General features: G+C 40.3%; 1 protein-coding gene across 2 annotated transcripts in view; it reads left to right on the top strand.

Moving 5' to 3' along the window:
* The window catches only part of zbtb46 (zinc finger and BTB domain containing 46), an 87,863-nt gene that overhangs the window by 20,894 nt on the left and 50,939 nt on the right, over positions 1-16,030 (top strand). For both annotated transcript variants that reach the window (XM_014998360.2, XM_088007288.1), the window contains exons 2-3: positions 5,390-5,610; positions 5,718-6,651. In XM_014998360.2, coding sequence (XP_014853846.1) covers positions 5,425-5,610; positions 5,718-6,651 — 1,120 coding nt within the window. In that variant the 5' untranslated portion in view covers positions 5,390-5,424. The remainder of the gene's footprint in view (positions 1-5,389; positions 5,611-5,717; positions 6,652-16,030) is intronic.

Genomic DNA, 16,030 nt, shown 5'->3' with positions numbered 1-16,030 from the left:
CGGGGCCTAAAGTGACTTTGCCGTGATGTGACCAGGACAAACAGCTAGCGATGCCATGACGGCTCTGTTAAGCGTGCGAATGTGGATGTTTTTAGCTCTAGCTTGTGTTTGAAGGTGGGGACTCTGTGTTGCCTGTTTGAGGGAGAATATCATCTTGGTTCTGTGTATTTGGAAAAGGAGGAGTTAAAGGAGGGCGGTCACTTTTGATTTGGTATCGCAAGGTTTTAGGGAACTCTGGTGGCATTCTGTACTAAAACAGTCGTTTCTGACCACAAATAAGCACCGCAGACTGTCAGTTTGCCTCCTGATGACTTCCTCCTTACTTTTTTTTTTTTTTGTTAGCACTAAGATTTCATGGAGGGATGAAAAGCTTTTTTGTGCTGTGTGACATGCTGAAAGCAGGCTTTAGTTTCTGTAACCTTGGTGAGACTGCTAATGCTTTAGACATAAATATCTCTGCCTCTCTCTCCCTCTCCATAGCTGATTGTTTGACAAGTTCATTTTACCTTACTTTTCCATCTTGTGTCAAGTGTACATTTCCACTTTGAATCAAGGCTGTACTGGTGAAAGGTGCAGGCTTTGGTTCTGTAGCTCATGGGTTAAGATGAAGTTTTTGAAAAGGAGAAAGGACTGGATGGGTGTTTATGTATCGTATAATGGGGGGGAGCTTGGGATGGGTCCCTCTGCAAAAGGGGTTTCTGACTGGAGGGAATTGGATACGCTGAAATTAAACGAGCCAATTAGGGAAGCAAAGAGTTTAGAGGTCAAAGCATGCCCCATTAAAGCTCCTCTTCTCAACCTAACTTCTAATTCAGTCTGGCTCTTAGTCTGCTGAAGCAATAAATCTGATTAAATCTCCTTGGCTTTCTCTCTCAGGTCCCTGCTGTTGAGTTGCCCTCTGCTGATCGCTGCATTTTGTGAAATCTGAGGCACCATTGAACATGGGTGCTCAAATTCACACAAACATAACATTGGATCATTGACTGGAGTATTTGTCTGCGCCTTGAGAAATCTGTATTACCATCTCTACTAAAGATAATGTTTATGAAAAAAGTTTCTTCTGTGTTTAAGACCTGGTTGTGCTCCCTTATTGGTTTAAATAAGAGGTTTCAAACTCCAGTTCCCCTTTACTATTAGATTCATCCGTAGTCCAACACACCTGAATTAAATGACTGACCGAGCTACTCAGCATGCAGTCAGATTCCAAGGAGTCCTGCTAATTATTGGCTCAGGTGAGCTGAAGCAGATGCATGTGATGCAGGACACCAGGCCCTGATCTTTAAGTGATATATATGTTTCCTGTGCACTTTGTTAGGTAATCCTTGGTGGTACTGGGTTTGATCCCCATTTTAACTTTACAGGTTTCTTGATTGTTCTCATCTTAAAGTCTCACAGTGATCACTTGGCCATCTTGGACTGGAGGTTTAATGCCTGCCGATTTTCAGAACCTGAGAGACTCCACACACTTGACGTTAAAACCATCGTAGATTGTATAAGTTTTGTATTACAGGTTTGGTCCTACAGTGTATGGTGTCCAGTCACATTTCAGAGATAACATGCCACACACAGGCAGATTTCACTCATGAAAATTTAGATGGGATTCCAAAAGGAAATATGGCAAAACTTCTTGGGATTGAATGCAAGTTCAGGGTAAACAAACATGGCGGACGAGAAAGAAGCAACGGCAATAATTTGTGGACTATTTTTAACAGGGAAAACAAATGAGCGGACAAGTAGCTATTTACTAAATTAAACAGAAGACGGGGCTAAACGTCAACCACATTTAGCACTACGAATGTGGAGGGGTGTAAGTCTTTATCAATGGAGCCCAATCATAATAGTAATGTATTAAATAGACAGTAAGACTCTTTTACCTTATTTTACAAATCTATGAATTTGTTAGGAGAATAGGTTTTTGTGTGTTTTTGTCTTATTTAAGCCTGCAACATAGCTGCCTAGCAAAATTTAATCACCACTTTGCAAAAGAAGTCAGGTTAGAACCTGAAGCAACATCACAAAGTGAAAAGTAAAGGTTTGTATAGAATACTACGTGTGGCTGCAGTTATGACAAAACAAAAAGACAAATCAAAGTCCCCCGAAATGACAAAAACAATCACCCTTTAGATTACCGTGTACTGCAGATGGATGTTTTCACTCTCCATTAATCATTTCAGACAAACAAAAACAGGAAATATGGCAGTAATGTAAATCAAAAAGTGTTAAAAGGTATGTTTTCAAATGCACACATTTTTAACATTACATCTTATAAAGCAGCTTTCTTAGCTTGGACTGGGTTATTATTTTCTGAAATGAAGTTCTTTGCGAAAAGATATTTGTAATACTTGCTTAGAAATGTCAAAAAATAAGTTAAAAAGAACACTGACTTTTCCAACGTCAGAATTAAACTCTTCAAATGTCTCCCCCCCCCCCCCCACTAACCTACGAAAACCTTGAACATTGATGGTACCATTGTCAATGAAAAAGAGAAATTTTCACATTAAGAGAGACTGCAACCCTGATTACCTCAGATAAATTCTTTCATACAAATTTTTTTGGGTGCTTTTGGAGGCTTCAGATTAAATTCAGTTGACTTAAATGGTAGTGTTTGTGTGGAAACAAGGATTTTATAAATTAGTTTCTCACCTGATACTCTTTTTGTTTTTGTTTTTTACCTGGTTGACAGAATACTTGAGTTTCTTTAAAAACATTTTTCATTTAGCTATGATTAGCCCTTGCTTTCTTTAAGAGATTTCCACTATTGATTTGAGATTTTAAGAGTAATACTGAGAAATGGACTGGTTGGGTGGACCTAAATGATTAGTCTAGATGCATAATCTTCTGTGATGCACACTGACCTTTGGCTACACCATTAATTTTGACCATAAAAAAATGAGGAAAAAAAGGAGGAATATGTCTGTGTGAATCAGTGACTTCTTTTGAATAAGTGATTTCTTTTGTGTTTAATGTAGCTCACATATACAGCAGACTTTGCAGTTGAATGCACAAGTGGCCCTGAGAGAGGACAAGCACAACCACAGTCTCTTTAAAGCCTCTCGGTTTGTCTCCAAAGGTGAGAGGTGAAGACTCTCAATACCTCTGTCAGAGCAATACAGAAAAGAAAGAATATCTCAAGGTTAGCCAGATTTTTTTTATATTTTTATTTTTTCAAAGAAATATGTGAGCCCTAGGATAAAAAAAAAAAATGTTTGCGTCAAAACCTGCCTTTTGAGCCTCTCAGGAACGCTGTTTTTCTGCACTCACATCAAACTTTCCTTTTTCTTTCTTTTTTTTATTCTCCTGTAACTTCAAGAATCACCAATCAAAGCGAAAGGTTTCATGCATTGATAGAGAAGACTTCAGCTGCTGTCACAATCGCTCGGTCGGCGTGTCCACTGCTGTTCATGGGAGGTGTGTTTGTCCAAGTGGACGTGGGAGACAATGTGGATTTATCTGATCTTACAAGCCATCAGGTTGAGCAGAGCTTTGCTAAACATGACCTGAAGTGTGCCGGCCCCCGAGCAAACGCTGCTGTCACCTTGGCCAGCCCGAGCTGTCATCTCTCAGAACGGCCCATGAGAGCTGACAGCTGTAGCGTTCCCAAAACAAATCACTGCTGCGTTTGGTAACACCCTGCGTCCGCGCGATTTAGCCCTCGCTGAGACAAGAGCGGGAGCGGCGGCTGCTAATGCTCCAGCTAATGCACTACCTTGATGTGTGTGCGTGAATGTGTGTATGTGGGTGTGCGTGTGTGTGTGTGTGTGTGTGTGTGTCTGTTTTCACCTCTGAGAACGTGTGCGCAGGTTTGCCTTTGCTGGGATTTACGTACTTTTCTGCCACCTTCTGCATGGGTTGACGTGGTGATGTTCACATCTTTCTTTGTCCCCCTTTTTGCAGTCTTTTATGAGTGTTTTTTTTTTCCTGGCATTTTTTTCTTCATCATCTGTTCTCTGACCGTTAAGCACCTCTGCAAATTAAGGACCTAAATCATTACGGGTCCGTTTTCTCTTTTTCCAGGCATAAAGCGTTTGTGTTTGTTGCTCAGACTGAAGCAAGGACACAAAGGTTCTGTTGTCCAACATTGAGATGTTGGACAACAGAAACATTAATGTGAAGGTTCAGGAGTGCACACAGCAGGTTTTGTGTCAAAACGAGATTAAAGAAACAACTTAGACATTTTTTTTATTGATGAAATTAATTGTAATGCAGTCTGTACGAAACGTCTTTCTTTTTCCTCAGAAATGCTTTTGCGTGTATGCTTCACTTTTTAACTGGCATTTCTAATCAGTGTATGCACTCTGTTTCACACTCTCATACACACACACGCACACGCACACACACACACACACACACACACACACACACACACACACACACACACACACACACACACACACACACACCTGTCAGAAGCACTTCATAAACAGAGATATTTGATTATTCGATCCCAGGCTTTTTTTAGACATCAAACTCAAGTGGTGGAGATGTGGTTTCTATTGATGTCTTTGTTTTTATGTCACAGTCATTGCACTCGCATATCCTCATCTTTAGAGACTACCTCAGTTAAATTATCTTCCTCCTCTTATTTTGCATAAAAAGAAAACCATCTAGGTTTCACCTAAAACTATAAACTATACGAATGTACTGAATTTAAATATCTTTCCATCTGAACACGAAAAATGCACATTGGGCGTGGGTAATAAAATCAGTAAGTCTGACCAACAGACTAAATATATCACCGGTATCCCAAATTTGTATGCATTTCATTTAAAATATAATACCCCATTACATAGTGCATGGAAAAAAGTCATATTGCAAACATTGGTGATGCAATGACGATTGCAGTTCAACATATTGTGCTGCTGTTGTGTCCACATTTGAATATCTGTTGGTACAGATGTTTACTGAACCAAAAAGATTTTACTTTAGCAGTTGGTGTTTTTATCTCCATGACATAAAGCCATGAATAAAACATGGAAGAATGACCCTTGACCAATCACTCACCTTCTTGTCAGCTACAAAACTGCTAAATCTGGATACAAACTACTGAAAGAAGTGGCGTTAGTGGAGGGCGGGGACATCATCAGCACCGTATGTGTTAACACTGTATGAGTGCATATAAATGACCAAAATATCAATTAATATCAGTCCAGTACTGATATTTTATTGATTTTGATGCAGTTTTTTTTGAAGAAATGCATTATTTTACAAATCTTGTTTCCTTCTCCATAAATACCCTAAAAGTCTTAGATCCATTTACTTCCATACTATGCATTTCTGCTGATGTACACTTTCGATACGTCCTCTTGTAGAATTTGTGAAACAGAAAATATTTCGAGGCACACCAGATCCTTTGCTTAATGCTCGTATGTCTCCTTTTATCTTCATGCAGATGTTTTGAGGAGAGGCTTTTGTTCAGCTACACAGATGAACAACAGGAAGGAGGACATGGAGATCTCATCTCACTACCGTCAGCTCCTCAGAGAGCTCAATGAACAGAGGCAGCATGGCATCCTCTGTGATGCCTGTGTCATCGTGGATGGAAAGATCTTCAAGGCCCATAAGAACGTCCTTCTGGGCTCCTCACGCTACTTCAAGACTCTTTACTGCCAGGTGAGGGACTGCATTTTCTAAAGCAATTCAGGGAGAGTATATGTTTACTTTTCCGTCACTTTCTCATTACAATAAAAAGTGAAAGGGGTCCGTTTGTCATCCCGCAGGTTAAAAAAGGAGCCGAGCCTCCCCATCAGACTACTGTTACGCACCTCGATATTGTGACGGCGACCGGCTTCAAAGCCATCTTGGATTTCATGTACTCAGCGCACCTTGCCCTTACCAGTAAGAACGTGATCGAGGTCATGTCGGCCGCCAGCTACCTGCAGATGACGGACATCGTCCAGGCCTGCCACAGCTTCATCAAGGCTGCTCTTGACATCAGCATCCGCTCGGAGATGGCCGATGAGCTGGCTGACTTTGAAATGGGAGCTGTTGCCGCAGGTTTAGGAGGAGGAGGTGGAGTCTCCGGGAATGGAGGAGGGGTCAGTTTAGCTGGAGCCGGGGGTGTTCCAGGAGCTAGTTTGGGACGAGGGGGTGGGATAGTAGGTATAGCCTCTGAAGCTTTGGCGTCCATCATTTCTGGTCGCAGCACCTCTCCCTGGCTGGCACGCCGAACTAGTCCAGCCAACTCCTCCGGAGATTCAGCCATTGCCAGCTGCCATGAGGGAGGCAGCACGTATGGGAAGGAGGACCAAGAACCCCCTAAGAGCCATGAGAGCCAGGAGGAAGCATGCCATGACTCTCAACCCGCCTGGCCTCATGACTATCGGCCGGTCAATGTCAAAGAAGAACAGGTTTCCCCTGCCTCCTCTTCTCATCCAAGGGACACTCCCAAGGGGTCAACCCAAAGCCAAGTAGAACAAGGGGCAGGGGGAGCTGGTGGTGGAGGTGCCGAAGGGCCCTGGCAGCCCCTATCAGGGTCCGGGCGGAGGAAGAACCGGAAGAACAAGGACACAGTCAGACATATCACCCAGCAGTCTGAAAGAACCTGGGATCGGCAGAGGGACAGGGACAGAGACAGGGACAGTAGGCCTGGATCGCCTCTGCCCTCCATGCTAGCTGTCACTGGTTGGAACTACAACGGCCAGGACATCCCAGGTAAGACCAAGCCTTCCTCCAACGGTCAGTGTGCACCAGCTGTAATGTTGGAATTAAATATATTCAAGCTACAGGTTGAAAATTAAATTTAAATGACACTGAAATCAGAGCTCTGCCTTAGAAAATCAGAGGTTTCTTAACTTTTTCCTTACAATCCAATGTAGTTGGTTTCTGGCCAAAGCCAACATAAACTCTTCCCACTTCCTTCAGTTTGTGAGACTTGTGACTGACTTCCAGTCTCGGGTTTAATCTCCGGCTTACTGGTATTGATTTTAGCTGATTTCAAATCCTCTATCCAAGACATTAAAAAATAAATAGTCAAAATATTATTTTATTGCTTTTCAACCATGACTGGTCAAATACTTTTTTATAGTAGGAGACAAAGTCTTTCTGTCGCTGCTTCTGACAGAGAGCAGCTACTGTAAAACTAGGTTTACTCATGTAAAACTTTGGTAAAATAGTTTGAACTTTATTTTCTGAACAAATGCAAACAGAGGCCGAAAGATTACAAAACTAAAACAGAGATTCCCTTTTAGCTGCAGAAGAGGTCAGTTTGTCCCTTTGCCAATTTGACAAAAGTACCATGTCCCGGTGTAATTTAAAAAAATTTAAAATATCCTTTTGCAGGCAACGCTGAAATTTTCTACTTTACATCTTCAACTTCAGCTTCCACACTGCAGAGTGTTGTTATTTCAATCCAGCAGTGCTAACGTGTATGGTGCCTTCACTGATGAGAAAAGAATGATATTTTTGAGTGTGTGACTGGCAGGCCAAGCTCAAAATGGTCCAGTTTTGGTGCATAAATTAAATCAGTCACATACATATTACTGGCAAATTTCTATGGTCGAACATTTTGCTACAGTGTATGACTGCACACATTTTGATAGCTTGTGTTGGTTACAGGTAGTTTGGTCACTAGCAAGTCCTGCTTTTCTAACCTGCAGCCGAGACAGCTATATAAGTTTATTACGAGACCCGACTTCCGAGAATTAACTGGAGTGGAGCATCTTTCTATTTTTAGAAAAGTGATTTAAGCAATAGGCGAAACAAACCAGGTGTTTAGTGGCTAATCGTGTGCTCAGATTAACAGTTAAAGGTCTCAACATTGAGCGGAAAGGACTAGAAAGGATGAATGAAGGTCGAGAAAAGCTTTTTATCTCCGGGTGTGGGGCGCCGATTTGATGACTTCGAGGAGGCGCCGCTAGAATTTTCCTTTTTTTTTTTTTAATCTTGTGGACTATAAGTTTGTTTTCTTTGAATGTAATTGCCGACTGTCTGGTGAGGTTACAAGATTAGGGTAGATAATTGGGTGAAACTGTCGTCTCAACACCTAACTGTGGCAAAATCTAATTTATCTTTAAGGCTGTTTAACCAACTGGTCAGTAGCTGGAAGTAACTGAACTTCTGCTGTTTAGTTCTGCTGAACTCACGTGCAGCATCCTGTAGTGCTTCATCAGAAACTTAGAGAAAATCATCTCTTTGCACAGTTTGTACAAATTGACCTCTTTTTTTTCTCTCTCTCTCTCTCTCTCTCCTCCGGCATTGTGATTAGTGAGCTTATACACTAACGTGTCAGGCCTAAGATGATTATCTCAGATCTTGAAGGTGTGAGGTGAAGCCTGGGTAAATGCAGATGGATAATACAATCCTTTCTTTACTGCAGTTTATTTAAGCCACCCTCCCACTTACACAGACGAGAAAATGTGCACACAAACACAGTGGTGAATGCATATTTATTTTGAGATTTCTTCCTTGATCCTAGGCCTTGCAGAACTGCTTAGCGAGTTCTTCTTCTCCAAAACTTATACATCATAAAGTTACCTATGTGTGTTTGTGCGTCTGTGTGCATGTTGTGGGCCCAAGGCGTCAATAGGTAGATTATTAAAAGTAAGAGAAGCTAATCCTGGGCGCATTAAGGGAGTTGGCTGTGAAATGGGCACACACGTCGCGCAGTGAAAGAAAACAGGATAATTGAATTGACCTGGGTCACTGCACGGATTACCAGCGCGTCCTCGCCATCCCGGGCTCCTCCCCCTCTCTCTGGGGTTTAGGGAAGGACCTTCTGGAAAGGGCGAGAAGATGGAAGAGAAAGAGAGAGCGCTAGATTGGAGGGGTAATTAGAGAGAACAAAAATACAGAGGAGCAAGAAGGAAATGGGAATTGAACGGTGCATGCTTGTGGGCTATGAAGCGTTTGTCTTCTCCAGTTGACGTGTCTTCAGTCCCTGATTTTATGACCCGCAGTTGGACCTTATTACTTTGCTCGAGTACAACTTGTCTTGAGTCTCAGATTGTCAGACATCAATGCATAATCACACACAGTCACACAGGTAAATGGTACAAATAAGCCAGTTGGCCAGAACCATGGTTCTGGTAGAAGGTAGAGTTTTAAGTCTGGCTGTGGTGAAGCAGTGTTTAATGGGAGCTGTGTTTGCCCACCTAAAGGTTAGAGGAAGTGTAGAGTTGCTGCTGGTGTAGACTCACCTGGTGTTTGCCAAAAGGCAACCAATCATTCTTGAGTGCTACTGGCCAAGATCGACTGGGTAAAGACTCAGACAATCGAGTCTCCTTCAGAGTGACGGACTTGATATTTAAGAGCAAACATCTTGTTACCGCTCAAGGTTTCATAGTTTCACTGTTGAGCTTTGAGGCTGTAGTTTGTGTCTGTGCATAGTGGCAAGCAATCCTGGTTTTAATTTTAGCTTTACAGCCTAGAGTCCAATTGGTCCACAACTCTAAATAACTGTGGGTCAAAAGTACAAACAGTGGCTCTGGTGGGCTTACGAGCGTTAGAGTCCTTAAGTCTTAAGTCTCCTTAAGCCCAGGATTTTGTCACCTCTAGTCAACGATCTAAATGAGATGTACATGCATGTTAAAGGGCCAAAGCATTAGAAAGTGATCAGATTTTGTGGATTAATATATTGCTGAGATTTGCAAGATGCAGTTGGCAAGAGGACCGAAACAATTTGTTCTGGTGGCAGCAGAATGTGGATTGATGTCGATGAAGGAAAAATGCTTGGTAACAACTTCACTATGACATAAGCAAAAAATAAATTCATGATTAAAAGTGAAAATGAAATCTGCTTCTTTTTTTTTTTCCTGTTCAGTAAATTTGAATTTTATCTGCAATATTTTAATTATTCCATTCCATCAGCAGGACAAGCTGGTGCAGAGGCCCCCTGGTTCTCGTGGCTCAGTACTCATTAGCTCTACCTACAATAGCGGAGATAAGACAGACTGCACATATAAGCTTCTCCAGTAGTGCAAAGACGGTTTCCACTGTGAACATAAATGCACATTAAGGTATATTTGGTGTTTGAACTATTTAAATAAAAAGTTCAAAGTCTTTCTTAGATGGGTCTCAAGTATTTGTGGATTTTAGCTATTTGTGGGTTGCTGTGGTCCAAATAATTAAGAAGTTTGTGAGGGCTCAACTTATTAGGTGTTCATTTATTCAGGCGATCTGCTCAGGTAGCGAGCCTGCAGTCAGCTGCGAAATAAAATTGTGCTTGTAGCTTGTCAACTACATTTATAATGCATCATTTCTTTAAGACAGGGGATTTCCACACAGTGCCTGTCAGTATTTCTCATGATCAGAAGAGTTTGTCTCTATTTTATGGGTGGAGGAACGTGGTTGCCTTTTGCCAGACAGCTGTCTAGCAGTGTGCAGCAACAGGTGGGGGAGGGGTGGCACTGCATTCAATTAAATGAGTGTAGAAATGAATTTTCAGTAAATTATTCAGCTTTCAGTCACAAGACAGTTTTAGACAACTTTATAATGTGAAGGAAAAATCCATTATTAAATCTCACCTACAAATTTCTTTTTTTGCTACCTTGTCACAAAGTTTCAGATTATGAAACAACCTTTTATACTTTTCAAGCAAAGTATAAAATACACTGTTTTCAATAATGCTTTCATTGATTTGAAAGCTGTTTCGGGGTTAAAGTGTATGTATTGAGGAGTAAATCATCGTCGTGGCGGTCACAGGTTTGAGTCCCGACCTGATGACCTTTGCCTCTTGTCTCTCACAACCCTCTTTCCTGTCTGACAACTGTTAAATAAAACCACAGAGCCAACAAAACCTTTTGAAAAAAACAACCTTATAGCTCTGGGGAGAAAGTCTGGCCAGTTTCTCTTTGCAGAACTGTTTTAATTCAGTCACACTGAAGGTTATTGAAACTGAATAGCCTTTTTAAGGGGATGCCACAGCATCGCAATCAGATTTAACATCAAACTTTATACAGGCCTCTTGTGAATACTTAATTCTATCCTTCGGGCAGTAATTGCTTTTTTTTTTTTTTGCTTAAACTTTATGTTTTGTTTTGTTGCGAATGTTATGTAAACTCTGTGTGTTGCCAGTCTTGGCCACATAGTCTCTTGTTAAAGAGATTATTTTTAATTTCAATGGCATTTTACTGGTGAAATTAAAGGTAATAATGATAAAAATCAGGCCTAGTACTTTTTAGTTGTCCTATATCTGGCCAACAACAAGAGTACTAATGAATCTGTATTTAGTCTTCCAGTTAAGTCATAACAGCATTTAAAAACCACTCAGTGGCCTAATCTTAGGGGGCTCAAATAATTTCGTAGTATTCTTGAGACATGAACAAGATTTGGTTTAGTGTAAAGGAATAACATCACAAAAGTTTTATTGAAAACACTGGTTTATAAATGATCCTTGAAGTTGACATTAAAAGATGATATGAACATTTTTTTCCAGTACTTCTGTCTGAGATGAGAGGTAATCTGTTTTCTTTATCTTTTTGCTTGATCTGATTTTCATCAAAACATTTTGTCTTCGGTTTCACTCTGACTCAGTTTGGCTGATTACTGAGCACCTAAGCACCAAACCTTAGTCCTATAGCTCATAATCTAAAGACGGTGCAATCAGAGTATTTCTCTGCAACTGACACATAAAGATTTTCAAAGAACATCTGACAATACAGGAAAGTGAGGTTATAATAAATGAACCTCACAGTCACTGTACATCAAAATCTACTTAACTGAAATGTGCATTGCCTCTGAGTTTGCTTGCTTCAAAACTAGGCAAAAGTTTAGATGGGCATCTTACTGGTCAGTTAACTAACAATGTCAACAATTTTATTCTCTGGTGTTTAGAAGAAGCCCTGCCTATAATCTTCACAGTCGGAGACGTTTAGATTGGGGAGGAAAAGACGTTCCACGGAGTCCGGTTGTTAGTTTCCATGAAGGGCTCGTCTGGGGGAGAAAGGGCACCTTCGGTCTGAGATTAGCTTAATTGCTTCATTCTTTATTGATGAAAAGTGCCTACACACTGTCTTTCTCCCTCCCTCTCATTCATCTGTAATCAGTCTCCATGCTCTGCTGTTAGAAATGACCATGCGACACACAATGCGGGGCGGCTTGGTCGAGTGTTTAACTAGTTTACTCCGATCCGCCATTAATACTTGCCTGTGTAAAGGCTTGGCATATTAGCACACAGCCTTTAATGCATCTGTATGAATATGTGGCCATGTTGACATAAACAGCTGCAGGAATTAGGATTTGTTTTCTTCCGATCCTCTTCTCCCACCAACATCTGCTGTGGTTATTGGATGTCATTATTGAGGCCTCTAAGCGTCCAGCTGCCTTTTCTCTGGCTCGCTAACGTTTGATCTCCTTATTTCTTAGGCTCACCTTGCCTACGGAGACGCATGTTTGAAATATTACATGTGAGGAAAAATCATCGTTTCATGCAAAATGCTCATGTGTATATTTTTTCTCCCAGGTAAATTATTGTAGGTGACATATTTTGACAAAGAGAGCTTTAAATAGTCTCTGCTCTGACTGCTTTTTCTTCCCGATCCTTTAAATAATTACCTGATATTATTTTTAGTTTGGCCCCTGCTGCTTCGGCTGCTTCTCTAAGACCTCGAGAAAAAACATTTCTGCACATCTAAGGCAAACATTTTGAATTTCAAGAGTCACTGGTGGCTCATCTGAAACTTTTATTGTTTAATCATTTTTACTCATCTACTCTCTATATTAGTTTTATTTTAAATTTCATTTTTATTTCATATTTCTGTGATCTATGTAGTGCTCAAGTAAATAATTAGTAATTTATCAAATTAACAATTTTATTGTTATTTTATGGTATTTTTCAAATGTATTCGCGGCTAAAGATCTCAGCTTTAAATACGCTCCGTTTCCCTCCTGCTGGCATCGCTGCAGTTTTAACTAATTTAGCAGTTCACTTACAAAACACAGGGAAATTTACATTTTCCAGTCAAGTTTGACAAATAAGTAAGAAAACGACAGCAAAATACAATTTTACCCATTAAAATTCAGTGGCTAATTGCTACATTTAGCTGCAAAGAGGTTTCCATTTATTAACAGTTGGACTCCTGATGAGTTTTACTGTACAAAAACAGACTTTACTGCATGGCATAAAGTCCGTTTGCAACAAGCTTTCCAGAAATCTTGATAAAATAGCTTCCTTTACCATAAGACAACCAAATAAAGGTGTCAAACACTTCAAACTTTGTTTACTTTTTGAGAAGCATTCTTTTCATGCCTTTGGAAATGGTTGTGCTGACACATCACTATAATCTTTGAAGCAAAGAGTCAGTAATTACCCTACCCTATTCAGATGCTACGGTTTACAACCAGAAAGTTTCCTGTGCGTCTTTTGCCTAAAGGAAAACTCATTTCGATGTAGCAACGGTTTCCTACCTTTCAACATCTAAATGACAATATGTTGCTGTTTTGCTAATTGCATTGGGAACAATACATCAAACACAAGATGATGCATGATGATTGTTTCATAAGAACAAAATGAGAAAAATAGATTTTTTTTTTTACAAACAGATGAAATGTTTTGTAAATCTCAAATCTAGAATCAGAAATTAGTGTAAAATATTTTAGTTCATGCTTCTCGTGTCCAAACTATCCTATGGTGTAGTCATGCTATCCTTACAATGTTTGCAATCTTGTTTTTAACTTTGTCACAGTTTCGTATAGGGTGGCAAAGAAAAAAAAACTTGCCAGGCGTCAACCTTATGATGCCGAACTTGACTCGCTTACAATAACTTACATTTTACCAAAGTCAAGCTGATTACAACTACATTCATGATACAGGTTTCACTTTCACAAGAAATAGTGGTGTTTCTTTACGCCATATCTTGTGGCATGAGGTGTTGCTACCAATCTGATGTTGATCTCATTATCTGCAACATCTTAAAACGTTAGCAAAAACAGGGTGCTGGTTTTTCCATTTAGTGAGATAAAGAAGCTGTGTAGTCATTTTTGCACTCCTTACTGAGATGCTTTGAGATGTTGAGGTTATACTTCTCTGCCCTTTGACATGTGATCCAAAATCTAAGAACTCAGTACTTTGAAGAAGATTCAACAAATCCAGGGCATATAACAAACTAGGGTTGCATATAGAGCTGCTGGTCCACTCAGGAAGTGAGGCGTGTGCATAGTGGTTAGATTTGAATTGTGAGACGCAGCCACAGTGAAAGAGCATGAAGAAAGCTTGCAAAACAGAGCAGTTGAAGTTAAACCTGCAGCAGGTAGCTTTTCTAAAGCACGTTTTGCACATATTTGTAAAAACTGTCACTATGTCATCGGTCTCCTCTGGCTCCACCCTGTGGTCCAACTGCTATCTTCAGAAATGCATTACTCCTGGAACTACCGATCAGAGTCAGGAGGAGGGTCTTAGCGCTGTCAATCACAGACCTGCACCCCCTGCAGCCATATTAATAACTTACTGCTAAACAAAAAAATGTTTATCCACCGTCATGCTAACTAGCCTGCACATTCATGGCAATCCCTGTTGTTGGGAAGGAGCTGTAGCATAGCGGAGAGCAGGGGGGAGGGTGTGGGCAGCGTGTACACAGGGATGATTGACAAGTGATGAGATCTCCTCCTGACTTTTATTGGCTGAGAGTGGGAGGCAGAGGAGCTTAATTTTTTCACAGATTTTCTGTGTCATTTCTTGCTGTTTTAACAGATACAAAATCGTACCTTCTGCAGGTTTAAGAAGGTTTATCAAAGTATATTTGCCACATCACTGGAATAGAAAAGAATTGCTAGCATTTTATCACTTTACATTGCACCTTTACTAACATAATTGTTCTGCTACATCTCACGGATTATCCACATGTGAGAGAAATTGTCTACTTGAATCTTTGTCCTGTTTTAAAGCCTCTTAAAGTTGTAAAGAATGCAAATGTCTAAAATTATCAGTCTAAACAATGAAACACGCTGTAGGCTTTCTACATCATCGTTTGTGAGTATATACTTTCCAAGGCTGCTTGAAAAGCTTCGCGTTCTGAGGTTTTTCCTTCTTTAAAGTTGAGTTTCTAATCTTCAGTTTCTAGGTGGAAGAAACTAAAGTAATCATGCTCTATTTCAGTGACATTATCCAAACAATATCAGTGCAGCTGAAATCTCTCCCGTGAGGATTTCTGTTATGAAAGTTAAACCTAACTTGGCGAAGAGGAAGAGAACCACTGACTGTTTCTTTTTTTCAGAGCACTGATTGCTGGTTGGTGATTTAAAATGTGTTCATTTTAAATTGCTCTGGAAAACACTGAACCTTAGGTTCTCGCAAGCTGCCCATCCAGAATTATAATACAGGTTCCCACAGCAAGAAAAACACGCAAAAATATAAAAAATAACCTCATTCTATAAAAATGAGTTTATATATGTATTTTTTTTTTAGTAACTTCTCTAAACATCATCACAAGGTTTTAATTGATAACTGCCAAGAAAACTTATGAGCGCAGCCAAATTCTTGTTTTTTCTATTTTAAATTAAGTGCTTTTTTTCTAATTTTAAAGAGTCAACTGTCCATTCTTCAAACAGTTAGTTGTCTTTCTTGGAGACAGATCTAAAATTTTGCTGTAAAACTGAGAAATCATGTAGACAAAAACATGAGTTAAAAATTGATTTCTCCCCTCCTGCTGTTCTTCTTTGCGCAAACACCAAACTTGATCTGTATCCCACATAATAACAGCACTGGAAATACTTTTTGTTTGTGTTGTTTGCTGATATTAAAACACACACATACACACACGCACACACACACACACACACACACACACACACACACATGCATACGGTGACCTTTACCAGCAGCTTGGGGGATTTTGGCAATCCGGTACATGGCCAGTGTGATACACATCCACACATACACAAAGCTTAGAGCATCTGATTATGTAGACGTGAACAGTTAATCACACGTGGGCTGTTCTTTCCATTTCCCTCTAGCTGTTGCACATTGATTACATCGAGAATCTTTTTTGAAATCCAACATCTTTATCTGACTCTCTTCCTCTCTGCTCTGTGGCCTCAGAGTTCCCCTCCCCAACCACTGATACAAAACAACATCTCACAAACTCACACCTACCCACAG

Source organism: Poecilia mexicana, unplaced genomic scaffold (assembly GCF_051168715.1).
Source record: "Poecilia mexicana isolate PSO_F unplaced genomic scaffold, ASM5116871v1 scaffold_7, whole genome shotgun sequence".
Lineage (NCBI taxonomy): Eukaryota > Metazoa > Chordata > Actinopteri > Cyprinodontiformes > Poeciliidae > Poecilia > Poecilia mexicana.
The sequence above is the reverse complement of the archived record's forward strand: the minus strand, read 5'-3'. Positions and strand labels throughout refer to the sequence as shown.